At 44.8% G+C, this 14,870-nt stretch overlaps 1 protein-coding gene and 1 long non-coding RNA gene across 2 annotated transcripts in view; one reads left to right on the top strand and one right to left on the bottom strand.

Annotated features, from left to right (window-relative positions):
* Positions 1–5,021: 5,021 nt before the first annotated feature.
* On the bottom strand, positions 5,022–8,133 carry LOC131999259 (uncharacterized). The gene is made up of 3 exons (XR_009399063.1): positions 7,600–8,133; positions 6,915–6,977; positions 5,022–6,543 (listed from the first exon to the last, which is right to left on the bottom strand). It is a non-coding gene; the product is annotated as an uncharacterized LOC131999259 (long non-coding RNA).
* RORA (RAR related orphan receptor A) overlaps positions 6,993–14,870 on the top strand; it is a 709,088-nt gene continuing 701,210 nt past the window's right edge. The window contains exon 1 of the mRNA XM_059372057.1: positions 6,993–7,160. Within this exon, the coding sequence (XP_059228040.1) occupies positions 6,995–7,160 (166 nt within the window). The 5' untranslated portion in view covers positions 6,993–6,994. The remainder of the gene's footprint in view (positions 7,161–14,870) is intronic.

Raw genomic sequence — 14,870 nt, 5'->3', positions numbered from 1 at the left:
AAAAAAAAAAAAAAAAAAAAAAAAAAAAGAAATCCAGTTTTTAAAATCACATTAGCTGTGTATCAAGTGTTTATAGCCGTATGTGGCTAGTGGCAATCATATTGGACAACACAAATATGATTCTATCAGGAAGACTCCTCTAAGAATTTCCAAATCACTTTTGTCTATGTTATCTGACCTTCATCAATTCTCCCACGAGATAAGTAGTTAAAAATACAAAGGCTAGGGCGCCTGGGTGGCTCAGTGGGTTAAGTCGCTGCCTTCGGCTCGGGTCATGATCTCAGGGTCCTGGGTTCGAGTCCCACATTGGGCTCTGCTCAGCAGGGAGCCTGCTTCCTCCTCTCTCTCTCTGCCTGCCTCTCTGCCTACTTGTGATGTCTCTTTGTCAAATAAATAATTAAAAAAAAATACAAAGGCTATCATGTCCATTCTAGAGATGGGAAGATGGAACTTTAAAGAAATAAGTTGTTTCATGGCAATGTGGAAGAATCTAATCTATAAAATAATTATGAGAGGAGAGAAAGTATCTAGAATCCACAGGTACTCAATAAATTATATTCCTTTATTTGTTGATGTATTCAGTTTCTTTTTTTTTTTTTTTTAAACCATCCTTATCCATTCACTCAGTTGTCAAAAATCACATTCATCATGTGTTGGACACAGGGCTTGCCCGGGTGAACAAGTGAGACAAGGTCCCTGCCTTCAAGGAGCTTACAATCTAGCCTTCTTTACCCTTATGTTTTTCAAAACCAGCCAAAAATATTGGAGAGCTCAGAATCAGTATGATTATGATGGTTCTACCAAGGACAACGAACCCAGCACATCACCTCCACTTCACCCAGGTGAAGCTTACGTGTTTCCGGTTGCAAACACTAGGCTGCAGGAAACCCCTGTAGGTTCCTTGGCATTTTCATGTTGTCACATGCTTTCCTCTTATTGAAGTCTCCACACCCAGTTTGTTAGCTCAGAAGCTAACAAAGGGAATGGTAGATGCCCAGGGCAGGGTCCCTTGTGTTCCATTCCCCGAGCAAGACTTTTAGCAACTTAGATGCTCGTCTCTAGGGCTGTTGTAGCCTCATCATTGAATGCCACTTAGTTTTGGCGTGTACTTCTTACCTTCTCTGTAAGACATAATCTGTCTCTGTTTTCCCTATAGAGTAATAGGAGCTCAATGAAGATTTTGTAAAATGCCAAGATAGACGTAATGTAACTCTTGACCCAGTGGTACCCCAGTTGAACACTATTATTACTCTAATTAAATAATCATATACCTTCTATGTGTAATATATGTTCCTTATTAGCACTATCTGATAGATGTATAAAGCACATATGAATTTTATATTTTCAGTAGTCAGATTTTTTAAAAAAATGTATTTGTGGGGTACCTGGGTGGCTCAGTGGGTTAAAACCTCTGCCTTCAGCTCAGGTCATGATCTTGGGGTCCTGGAATCAAGTCCCGCATCGGGCTTTCTGCTCAGCGAGGAGCCTGCTTCCCTTCCTCTCTCTCTGTCTGCCTCTCTGACTACTTGTGATCTCTGTCAAATAAACAAATAAAATCTTAAAAAAATTTTTTTATTTGTCAGAGAGAGAGAGCAAGCAGAGGGAGCAGCTGGCAGAAGGAGAAGTAGGCTCTCCACTGAAAAAGGAGCCCGATGCGGGGCTCGATCTCAAGATCCTGGGACCATGACCTGAGCCAAAGGCAGACGTTATTGACTGAATGACCAAGGTGTCCTCAGGAGCCAGATTGTTTTTTAAGTTAAATTGAGATGAAATTAATTTGAACAGAATATTTTATTTAACCTGATAGATGCAAACTACTGTCATTTCAACATGCAATCAATATAAAATTACTAATGAGACACTACATTTTTGTATACTGTCTCTGAAATCTATATGGGTTTTAATATATATCATATATTTCAACTTGGATTAGCCACATTTCAAGTACTCAACAGCCACCCATAGCTAGTGGTTACCATATGGACAGGGCAGTTTTATATAGTATTTCATTAAATCCTATAAGATGACTAAGAATAATAGCAAAAATTTGAGTGGCAAACATTCTGGAAGGACCATCTCATCTATCTTCCTAACAACCCTCATCTGGAGATGAGGAAATGGACCTAGAAAGGATTATGACTTACTGTCCACCCACCGCTCCTCAGTGGCAGGGCTGGGTCTGGAATTCCCGCTTTGAGGCTACCAGGTCAGGCCACTGATTAACTGGGTGGTCTGGAGCAAGGTAGTCCTCTGCATCTGAGTTCTCTCTTTCACAGAATGGGAAGAGAGTTGCAGGGGATTAGCCACAGTGAATCTTCTTAATTATTTCCTAGCATCTGGCGAGCCTGGCTCTCCTGTTCCCACCTGTGAGGACCTCAGGTTTACAGGCTTCCTTCTGTTATTTGAACAGTAGGCTGGCCAGCCTCTGAACCTCCAAACCTTGCAGCAGGACAGAGCCCCTCCCATACCAAAAGCAGTGCTGCTTTTTCATTTGAGTTTTGTCTATTTCCCGAAGAGTTCAGCTTCAGCTTCTTGATGCTTTTTTGAAAGAAAAGAAACTTGTTGTCTGGGACTCGGTTTTAATTTTCTATCTTCTTTGTTCTTAGGCATGTTGTAGAAAGCTCCCCTCTCCCAAGGATATTCTACTACATATTTCCATAATTTTCCTGCTCTCCCTCTCCATGAGATGCAAAGAAAATAACTGTCAAGTTTTTTTGCATATATAAATTTTAACAGCCCATACATGTCAACTAATCTTTTATCCAGGAAGGAAATGCTTATTTCAAGTGATTGAAAGTTGAAATGCTTAGGTTTTCATTCTTGTTGTGTAATGGAGCACTGTGTGGACATGCTACATTATGATTAGTTTATCAATCCCCAAATCCACTAATTCTAATGAATGCCTACTATGTGCAAGGGCAGAGTCCCTATTTTCAGGGAACATATCTTTTACCAGGAAGAGTAAGGCAAATGTTCAACCAAGAACAGCACAAAGTAGATAAAGTGTGCTAAGTGCCTTAAGAGGAGGGGTGCAAAGTACAGTTGACCCTTGCCCAACACAGATTTCAACAGCACGGGGCCACTTATCTGTGGATTTTCTTTCTTTCTTTTTTTCTTTTAATAAATATAGTACAGTACTCTAAATGTATTTTCTCTTCCTCATGATTTTTTTTAATAACATTTTCTTTTCTCTAGCATACTTTACTCCCAAGAACACCACATATGAAACATAGACAAATTAAATGTGAATTGACCTTTTATGTCATCAGTAAGGCTTCCAGTGAACAGTAGGCTCTTAGTGATGTTTTGGGGGAGTCAAAAGTTATACGTGGATTTTTGACTGCGGTGGGTCAGTGCCCCTAACCCTTGTGTTGTTCAAGGGTCAACAGTATGAAGCTCAAATATTTGGTTTGGGGTAAATCAGAGAAGGTTCCACAGAAGAGTTGCCTTTCAGAATGGACCTTGATAGGTAGGGTTTAAGCAGACAGAGGAGGCAAGAAGAGCATTTGGGGAAAAGAGGCACCTGTCCCCGTCTCCCGCACTACAAGCAGGAGGAAGCGTAGGAAGCAGCACGTGGCTTGGTCTGAGGATTACACAGGGATTGCAGGGATTATGTAAGGATGTAAGGCAGTTTGGCAAACTCTGCATGAATGTCACAGTCCCAATCCTCCACCCATGGGAGATGGCATTAATTAATCACAGCCCACACCTTTCCAACCAACCTCTGGAGTTCCTTCATGAGAGGAGATCGATTTGCCATCCCTGGTGCAAGAGTGCAGAGATAAGCGAAGTAGAGCCTTGAATACCGTGTTGACTAGTTAGTAGTTAATTGGATAGGCAATGGGGAGCCATTAAAGTCTTGTAAGCAGGGGAGTGACATGGTGGGAAATGAGAACTGTAGTTCAGGGTAATTAACTTGGCAGTGTTATTTGGGATGGATTAGCATGGTTATAAGACTAAAGGCCAGTTATTTGGAAGGTTACTGTAATGGTGTAGTTGAACAATGTCTGGAACTGGAGTGGTGGCTATGGAAAGGAAGGGCACACAGGTCACAGAGGTAGAATTTAAAGCACTTGGCAAGTATGTGAAGATGTAGAGAGCTAGGGCCAGTGGTGAGAGAGAGGAGTCAAAGCTCACTTGGAGGTTCCCAGGAATTAGGTCGGAATAAGAGAAAACAAACTAGTGTTATCAAGAGGGAAGCCTGGGATTGATAAAGAGGTAGGGAGAGTCCTGGAGAATTTGGGAAGGGAGAGAACAGTCTGCAAAAAATGGCTTTAGGCTTATCTCTTCTACAAAGTATAGATTTTCTAAGCCATCACCTGTGAGAGAACTCAGTAGTTCAAAGTAAAATAACCATTTTTAAGCAAACATTATTGCCCTTTGTCAACGAGCAGAGACTAAGGAAGGCTTCCATCTTTCCAAATATTTGAAAAGTTGGAAAGCCTTAATTAGTAAGCAGACAAGGGGCAGAAGGGAAGGAAAATATATAAACCTAATCACTGTGCTTTCCAGGTTTCAAATGCTTCCCCAATCCCGGTAATTTATACTTTAGTAACAATGATTGACAGTCAAGGAATGTATCTAACTCACTTTTATTTTTCCCTTGGGAAAAGCACTTTCGGTCCCAATTGTTTTAAATTGCAGAAGCAGTAATTGTTTTAGAGAGTTAGGAGGAATGGCTTTTTGGAGCTGGAATTTGCCGCTGAAGGGAATATGGATTCTGTCTTAATTGACTAAGGTCACTAGGGCCATTTTTAGGAAGGTCTTTCCAGGGTGAACCAATACTAGCTTAGTCAAAGGAGAATAGGAAAGGAACCAGTTGAAGGCTCAGGGGAATAGACTTAACCAGAAAAATGTTAATGAGTTGCTACTGGTACCTAAAAAGGAGCCAGGGATATGTTTTGAGCCACTTGTATCCCAAATAGAATTATTGGTGAAATTTAATATGAAAAATTGTTTAAAATATTTTAAAATAAATATGGAGCAGTGGATATATTTTAAGATACTCACTTCTCCAGAGGCCCTCGCTTATTTATGAAACTGTGCACTTTGATATATTTGTTTACTTAGAAAAGTCAAGAGTGACAAGCTAGGTCAATTACATCAAGAACATTATTAACAGGCTAACCAATTGTAAATGGTGTGAAGGCTGTTCTGGAAATCTTGTGCTTTGATGTATGGGGCAACCCACACATCTGATTTGGGATGGAGGAGACAATCGGGGCATTGTTTGTAGGCGCCAACAGACAGGCTAAAGCCAGGGAACCTTGCAGACTGGATTAAGGTATCAGAACCGTTCACATCTCATTTACATCACTCGGAAGAGTGGACCACAGGTTTTGCTGATTTAACACACAGACCATGGCAAAGAGCGTTGTGTATTTGAAATCACACCAATATCAGTAACAGTAACACAAATCATGTGTGAAGTTTGGCACATAGAGGTTCATCTTAAGGAATTATCTAACAAGCCCCCCCCCCATTTTTAAAAAGCCTTTTTCCAAACTAGGAAGGTAGAAAAAGGAAAATATTCCCTACTTTTTTCTCCCATCCCAACCCCCTAAATACACATATTTATGCCACCTTCTGGTATATAATAATATTTTTTATTGTCAAACTTTGTGAGCTTTCTGAAAGAAAGGTGGGGGTGTATGTTAAAAATGTACTGATTTCATCAGTATTTGGGCAGTCAGAAAGAATTGGTCAATTGAGCACTAAGACAGAGAAGTCAGGCTAATACCACCTGAATGTTTTCTACTCATTCAGTTTGTATTGTCCCTTCATATTGGAGTTTGGGGTCAAGGTAATATTGATACAATTCTCTACTTTCCTTTGATATTATTAAACACCTACTATGTGATGGGTGTGTTTCAATGGAAGGGAGGTGCAGAATGATGTCTACAATGATGTGAATTATTAAGAGCTGTTAATTATCTGAACTTTATCACCAAGACATTATTAATGCCTCTCCAGTATATCTTTTATGGATGAGACTGCAGGTTTAATAGTAAGATTACCAGTGGGAATTGACAATTAGCAGCCACACAGAACTAGATGCAGTACGCCATATTACAACCAGCTTAGATAGTCATCAACCAAACAGGCCAAAGTTTTCTTCAGTAGAAACTGCCCTGCCAAGTGGTTTCTGGATCCTTCTCAGAGAAAGCAGGGAAGGGGCTGAAAGCCACCTCTTTCAGCCACACCAGAAATTGGCTGTCCCTGGCGGTTCAAGACCTAAAACCTGTTTTAGACACAGATGTATCAAACCAATCTGGAAACCCACTGGGCGTCCCATCCCGAAGTAAAAAGTGCCACGTCCCCCCATCCTCCTCCTTCCTTGGGGTGTTGGGCCAGGTCGAATTCCTTTTTAGTTTCTCCTCAGTTCTGGGGTGGGCTGGCAGGGAGCTACCTGCGATTCCCCAACGTGGATAATCGCATTTGTCTCTTCTCAGTCTGGCTGCAGATGGAGACGAGTGCTGTTCCCGAGAGATTCTCAGAAGTAGGCACAGGATCATCTCGCTGATCTTCGTTTCAGTCTCTGGGCTGGGCAAAGGGGAGGATCGGGGCAAGAGAGCCTCTCCCCTCCAACCCCCCACCCCGCCCCAAAATTGGCAGCCAGTCGGTGGCTCTCGGTCTGGGGTCTGGAGGGTGGGGAATGTGGGTGTGGGGGCCGGCTGGAGAAGCTCTCGCTAGCGCTGCCGGTGGCCAGACCCGCCTCCCAACCCCTCTCGGGCGCACACTTACGTCCACCCAGACACACTCCGCGCGCTCCCTCGCGCTCTCGCTCGCCCGCCGCCGCCGCCTGCTCTCTCCCTCCAGCTCTCCCCGGTCTCTTTCCCCCCCCCCCCCCCCCCCTCTCCTTCTCCCCCCCCCCCCCCCCTTTTTTTTTTTTTTTTCTTTTTTTTTTTTGGTACCATAGAGTTGCTCTGAAAACAGAAGATAGAGGGAGTCTCGGAGCTCGCCATCTCCAGCGATCTCTACATTGGGAAAAAACATGGAGTCAGCTCCGGCAGCCCCCGACCCCGCCGCCAGCGAGCCGGGCAGCAGCGGCGCGGACGCGGCCGCCGGCGCCAGGGAGACCCCGCTGAACCAGGAATCCGCCCGCAAGAGCGAGCCGCCCGCCCCGGTGCGCAGACAGAGCTATTCCAGCACCAGCAGAGGTAGGAGGCTGCGAGAGGGGCTGAGGAGGGGGCGGCGGGAGCCCGGGAGCGGAGCGGGGGCCGGCCGGGAGCGGGCGCCCGGAGCGCGGGGTCCGGGGCCGCGCGCGAGCCTGCAGCAGCGCCCCGAGCCCGGAGAGCCCCCTTCCCCTCCCCCCTCCGCCCCCCAGAAATGTTGCAAACTTTTGCAGCCCGTTCTCGGGTTGCGGGAGGAGAGGGGGGCGGGGGAGGCGGCAGGAGGGTTGACAGCCGGCGGGCTCACCCCCTGGCTTTGATTTTTCTGCGAAGAGAGGAGGAAAGCAGCCTAGTCCAAATTAAATACGCTCCCCCAAAATACGGAGAACCGGAGAGTGGGGGCCCGGGAAAGAAACTTTTAAAGCGGCAGTGTCCTTTTAAGAAGAAAAAAAAATATCCGTTTATGGCCACCCTCCTCCCGCTTTACCTTTTCTCCTCTTGACAGTTTCGGCCCTGGCTGCCCCAGACGTGGTGTGTTTTCGGTATCCCGCAGAGCTGAGGGGGTGCGGGAGGAGTGAGCGACCTGGGAAGCCCCGGGGGTGGAGAGGGGGCGCTCCTGGATCTCGGGGCGACGTGGGCACCTTCTCTGGAACGCGACGGTGGGCTTGGGATTTGGAGGAAGGGCTGGAGGAAGGGGGGTACGGGCGCGTGAGGTGCTCGCTAAGTTGTCTGGCGGGCGCGACGAGGGGAGATCCTCAAGTTTGCAGACCCGGGGTTCGCAGCCGGGCGCCCAGCCTGGCGGGGGGCGTGTGCGCGCCAGCGCGCGGAGGGCGGTGGTGCTGTGGGGCGCTCCACGCGCATTCGGAGTGAGCGCCTGCAAAAGCAAACAAGCAGAAACAGAAAGCTCGAAATGCACCCAAACTTATTTCTGCCCTGGGAATCCTTCCCTCTCTGAGGTTCAAGCGTTTCTGCAAGAACCTGGGAATGGTCAGCGAGAGTTGGATGCTGGTTGGATAGTGCGAGAGATGCCCCCCCCCCCAATCCCCCGAGCGATTTTTACACTTCATTTTGGAGCGTTTGTGCGGGGAGGGGGGGGGGGGGGTGGGCAGAAGACTCCATTGCCCCCTCCTTGCATTTTCCTAAAGTCGAGTGTTGAGGAAGGCTCACTCTCTCTTTTAAGAAAGGTGTCAGAACCTGATGTGGGGGCTTTTCTTGGAGGTGGGGGATTATTTATTTGATTGCGCCTGGAGTTTGCAAAGAACAGGAGGAAGCTACGGCTTTAATTACTGTTGTAAATAATGTATAAATCACGCCTGTCACTCCGGAGGAAGCGGGCTCGCGCGAGCAGCCCAGGGCTGGGGATCAGGAGGATCTCCAGCCCGGGCTTGGGCACCGGCCCAGCGCGCCCCCTCCTCTTGACACTGGGCTTCTGGCGGCGATTGGGGAGGGCTGGAGAGAGGCGAGTGGGGGCCCGGGAGCCGCTCCCTTCCTCTCGATGTTATAGTTGGAGGTAGGAATATGGCTGATCATGTGCTGGCTGTTTTACAGTATTCACCCCCCCCCCTTAGCCACACCCCCTGTCCGGGCGCTTTCCCATTCACGGAATTCGAGTACAGTAAAAGCCATCAGGATGACACACACGAAAAACATTTAATTAAAGGCGATTTCCGAGGAGTGAACACGCGGAACCGCGGTTTCAGCGGGAGGGGGGTGCAGCAAGGGCTAGGAAGGGAGGGGGATCAGGGCCAGGGGCCGGGTCCTGCCGCCAGCTCCGTGAGTTTGTGTGTGGAGAGCTTTTGGCTGCAAAGAGTATATTTAGACCCTGAGACGGTGGATTTGGAATGCGAGCGGGTTATGTAACAGGGTTAATCAGAAACACTGGAGAAAATCCCCTTCATGTGTTTCTGAGGTTTTTTTTTTTTTTTAAGGGGGGGGAATAGAATATAAGAAGCCACACTAATTTGTGGTTTGTGCTGTCACCACCCTCTCTCGTAACCTACCCCTCCCCTTTGTTATTAGCATCTTCAGGTGTCATTCTTGCCAGAAGGTGTTCTTGCAAGAGATCAGGGTGGCAGGCTGCAGAACCAACTAACAAATCCGTAACTTGCTGTTCTTGCAAATTATATAACGTTGAGGCATTCAGTACCACTAGCCCCCTAGGCTTAGCAAAAAGGGGAGAGGGACAAAGTAGGGGTGGGATGCACCCTATACAACTGACCTGTTGACCTTTGTCCCCTTGTCCCCTAGAGGGTCATCCTCCTCAGCTCACTCTCCTTTGAACCAACCCCTTATCCATCTCTCCAGGAGATTTACTAAGGGGAGGGAGAAGAGGTAAGGCCCAAACACTCAACTCACATCCTGCACGCAGGCACTAGGTTATATAACAGTCTGAATGGAAAAAGGAAGGTCAGAGATGGAGGCATCCTTTAGCTAACACAGCAGTAGTAATAGCTTCCAGAAATTATGTGCATTTGCAGACTTTAACCTCAGATGTAGTGTCTGCTCCTTAGGGATACCAATCTTTGTGTGTGTGACCTAGGGAGAAAAAGAGAGAAAGTGTAGGTATGCCTGGTAGATGAGAGTGATTTGAAAATGGGAAATGTTTGGGTTTTCAGATGATGTAATGGAGTTGGCAGAATATGCAAGTCGGCTCCCAGAGTGTAAGCAGCAAGAAAATTGGAGCTGGCATCCAGTATTAATGTTGCATAAATTACAATATCGGAAAGAAATTAACCTACACACTAGGTGATTACGCCTTTTTAATACTTAAAACAGAAAGGCACACAACTCAAAAGGAAAAGCAAACATCATCACCTTATAATTAGCATTTTCAACCTCAAGGAGGATTGAATGGAGGAGTTCTTGGCATTGGGTGAAATGGGAAGCTTTTGGATTTGGGAGATGCTTTCCAGAGAGGTAGCAGGGTTTGCTTCCAGCCAACCAGTGTTTGCAGTCCCCAGAAACTGTGGTCTGGATTCTCATGACATTGAGGTGACCTCATGAGACATTACCTAGGTAGACTTGAAGCTGTTGTTGAATGCCAAACTCCTGGGAGTCCCCTTGTGAATGGGCTGCGTCCCCTTAGTGCCTGCGCTACCAGAATCAGATGTGTGACTTTGTAATCGGAAAGACAGACCTCCCCTGTCCTTAAAACTAGCAGGGAACATTAGAAGTTGTAATGAAACTGTCCTGTTTTCTGGGTGGTATTAACGATGGCTGGTGTTGTTCAGTACCATCTCTGCAACACAATGGAAGGCAAAAAAGAAAGGCAAGAGGCAACATGGGAAGTAAGAATGAAACGGAAAAAAACCACAGCGAATCTTTAATTTAACAAGGCTTTCAGGGACTTCAGGGAGCTGTAAGCATTGTGACATAACTGTTATTAAAACCCCTTTTCCAGAATCTCGTTATTCTATGCATGCCAGAAGCTTACATATTTTACTTTCCTAAAGTTATCGTTACAGGGCTGCGTGGCACGCAGTTGATTTGGAACACCCATGTGTAAGTTGAAGGCTTTTAGGGCCTGCCGACCTAAGGGAAAAATCGAAACCAAAAGATGGGATTAACATTGAAAAGCTCAGTTGGGTTGAGATTGAACCCCCTGGAGGCTCAGTTTAGATTGACTGAAAATCAGTTAACAAGGCCTGTAGTTTATTTGTAGCCAGAAGGACTTCTAGAACCACATAACCAAAGTGCCTGGCCTCCACTCCTCCCCTTCTGTCTTGGCTGATTCACTTTCTGGTAGGTACCCTTCTTGCCTGGCAGTTTTTAGCCTTTTCTAGATCTACTTTTCTAACTCAGGTTCTCCACAGTGAACAAGTGATGCCCCATAGTTTGAAAGAGCTACTGGCTGGGATAAAATCCTTTGCCAGAGGGATGGAATGATTGTTTTTTAAACTAAGGGACTTTTAATTTTCTGGTAAATTGCTCATAAAAACCTTTATAATTAAACCCTGAAAAAATGGAATAATTTTAGAAAATGCATTTGGTGATAGGTATGATAACTTTTCTGTTTCTTACCCCTTCTTTCTTAAAATGAATTGAATTATTAATCCAGAAGTCAAATCCTGAGTGGCTAAAACATTTATAGCAGACTCTTTTTATGTTAGTCACTTGCTGGAATTTTCCAGAACCTACTAGCATCACGAAGAGCCTTGGCTTTTTCTATAAAATGCCTCCATTTCCGAAACTAAAATACGGAGTCTGTGTGGAATCCGCCTCCGCTGAGACCCTTCAGCTAGTGTTTTCAAGACAGCAGAGGTCTTGGCGGTCGGGGGTGCAGCACACACTGCTAGTTCCACACCAGGCTCCGAGGCAGGATGTAGGGATGTTCGAGAATGTTCATTGCTGTAATTGTGCCTCCAGGGGAGACATTCTGAGGATTTTGCGTGACAGCTGAATTGCTTTTGGAAGCAAACCGACCCCTGTCCAGAGCTAACCTTTGGAATGCACATGAGACAAGCCCATGGCTGCTTCTCCTTGGGCCACACTCCTGTCACTTCTGACAAGAAGATGCACATTTTCCCATTTTTGCTTCCAGAAAGTTGTGGTGTGTTTTTGGAAGGGCAGACTTGAGTTGGATGTCACTGAAAATTCTGTTTGCGTGGTATGGTTTCTTACAGTGCAGGCCACTTTTTCTGAGAGTGCTCCTCCTCTCCGCCCTCATCGTCCATCTACTTAATGAATCGTGCTTCTGTACTTACATATTCGTAGAAGCAAAATACATAATGACACTTCAGGTGTCTGGGGAAAAATTATAATATGACTGCCCTGTGTGCCAAAGACTAAAATTTTATAGAAAACCCAGCTCGCTTCTTTTGACATAACCTGCTGCTTACCCTCTTTGTCTTCCTTGAGCCATTGTTCAGGTACTTGGAGGTAGACACCGTCCACTCCCTCAGGGAGATTCCTGACCAATCATCCTAGATTAGTGATAGATTCTTCGGGAGCAACGAGAGTCCGCTTTGAAAGGCCTTAAGGTACCAGAGTAAACCTGACCTAGAATGTGGAGTATCTTTCTGAATATGAAGACTATCATCCTTGTTGAAAATTTAGCAACAGTATCTCTGTCTCTTTTTCTCTGTACTGTTCTCTCTTCTATCATTTAAAAAAATGTGGGTATTTTTGTTGTTGTTATTGGGGGGAGTATTGTGTGCGTGCCTGTGTGTGTGTATGTGTCTGTTTGTGTGATTCATAATGAGAAGTGTTGGTTTGGAAACGAGCTGTTAAATTTTTCACCCACCTTACTAAAACGTATGTTAAGAGAAATAAAAGTGAATCATTTTGAATAATGCTTTAAAAAAATTCTCCAGATAATCAGTGTTCAAGTGTTGATTAATATACAGTAGATCATGATTTTTCTATAAGGGTACCAAGGCATTACTAATGAATTAGTTTTTCTGGCTAACAGTAGATTAACTGAATCTTTTCTGTCTTTTTCTTTTTGAATATGTTTCTTTTAAATGTGCTGGTCCCCTTTCCTACCCTAGAAAGAACATTGGGAATGTAATCGAATCTTTCTTTGAGGTTTGAGGATCTTACAGTGGCACAGGGTCACTATTCTGAGGATGAATTCTGATTGTGCATTATAGAACTGTGAATGGAGACAGTGCCAGAGATTGGACTAAATCTGCCCTGATCCCAGCTTGGAAATTGTTTTCTTTTTCTGTTAAATCCTCAATATCAGTATGTTTTGTTATTTGCCTTTCTTGGTCTCAAGCTCACAAGGAGCAAAACGGAAATTCACTTTAATTTGTTGATTCTGGTTAATTGAGGTTTTTACTTTCTAGGAAAATTTCAACCTGAATCTAGAGCCTTTATTCTTCCCCTACAGTTAACAGAGGATGTGAAATCATTCCCAGATGTTTAGGAAGACTGTTGTATTTACAAATAAGTTATGTAATATATTTCCATAGCATTATGTAACTTCTGGTAGCTAGAAAATGATGGGTAATTTTGCCTCTTCCTTAGATACGTTGAGAGGGTATCTCATAAATCCTAGAAACTAGGAAATTCTAGGGTTGGTGGGAAGGCTTTCAAGAATATCAATAAAGAGCATTTAAATTCCCCCAAAGGAAATTCTCCTTTGAAGTTTGGGCCTTTGTTCACTGGACCAGTATGGAAAGCGTGCCCCGGACGGCACCATCAGAGGCTGACTTTCTCAGGGCCGTCCCACGTGATTTCGTGAGAGTCTTTGTTTATCTTCTGGTATCCTTTGATGCCACAGCTTTGCAAATTCATCTGAGGGGCTAGGGTGTTCTTTTGTGACAGTCCAATTACTACTACTACTACTATTATTATCATCATCATTATTATTATTATTATTATTTTGTTTTCGGAGTAAAGGCATCAAGGAAGTTGAATGGGGGGTGATGAGGAATAAATGTGCCATGTCTTGTGGCTTGCTTTTTGCTCCCGTTTTTCCATGCCAATGTGAAAGGAATTACAGGTAACAATTCCCTTGTGTTGGTGGAAGAATGGTTCTTTTATGTTTGTTTGTTTGTTTGTTTGTTTTCCTTTTTCCCCTACCAGATGTGGATGGCCTCCGTGGACATGTCATTATTATGCTCTGTCATATTGCATTGCGTGCTCTGACATGTTGACAGTGGTGTGGTCCTGTGTTTTTCTGGTGATTGTCTCATCCACAGAACTGAGGCCCTGGTGGCCGGCTACAGAGCCCTCTCCAGTGTCCACCACCAGTTGAGAGTACAGGTCTCCCACACCCTTGAAGGTGCCGGAGGACTGCAGGCCAGGCCAGGGTGTCTCTGCACCGGTGCTATTCTTCCCCGAAGCTCACTCAGAGGCTGGAACTGAGTAGGAACGCTTGGGGCATAGAGGATTTATAATCTGCCAGCCTCAAATCATCTCTAGCAATGTAACTGGGTGTTTGAGTTTTGATTGTGAACTAGCTGAAAGTTTTTTGAAATAATCAGGAAGTTCCTCCATCCACGATCAGACCATAATGGATGAAACTCCTTTGGGGTGCAAGGAAGGGTGCCACTTAGTACAGGATCCTCAAGCCTGTGAAAGAGGCAGCGCACTGTTAAAAATACCTAGCTTACTTCGGGGGAGGATTTGGCTGAATACTGATGAAGTTTATGAAATATGAATGTAGTGAAGTTGCTGTACGTAAGTGGTAGGCGTGTGTGAAAGAAGTAAGAAGAAATAAAATTGTGTATAAGTGACACTCTGAAACTTGATGGAATTGTATACGTGACAGGAATGGTGACGTTTGGGTCTGTGCTTAATGGGGGAAAATAAACTGGCTTAAAATCTGTATGTCAAGCTAGATGTGTGGCTAAAAATTACAGAATATAAAATTACTGGACTTATGAGCAAAGAGTGCTAGCAAGGATAAATAGGCAGATTGCAAAGGATAGAGGTGAAACAGAACGGGGAAAATGAGGGACCTACACTTGAATCTATAATGAGCTATGGTAATCACTGTTTTAAATAATCCAGACTATTAACTACTGTGCTGCTAGGTAGAGAATTAGTTATAGCCAAACAAAAGGCATAAATATGAATTTTAGGTTGTGTGGGAGAAATCCTCTTGATCCCCAAAGCATAAACGCATGTACTGAGAAGCAAAGCTGCGCACGATGTAATTTTTTTCTGTCTTATCCTGATTAATTGACAGCCAACTGTATGCCTCTTTCCTGAAGGTGACTTTACAATCTCCAGACACAGACATTTCTCTCAGAAGTGGAGTGAAGGAAGGAGAACCACAAGCTAAAGTGTGTTTTACTGGGTGAAGTA

Source organism: Mustela nigripes, chromosome 13 (assembly GCF_022355385.1).
Source record: "Mustela nigripes isolate SB6536 chromosome 13, MUSNIG.SB6536, whole genome shotgun sequence".
NCBI classification, from domain to species: Eukaryota; Metazoa; Chordata; class Mammalia; order Carnivora; family Mustelidae; genus Mustela; species Mustela nigripes.
Note: the sequence above shows the minus strand (reverse complement) of the source record. Positions and strands in the feature narration are given on the sequence as shown.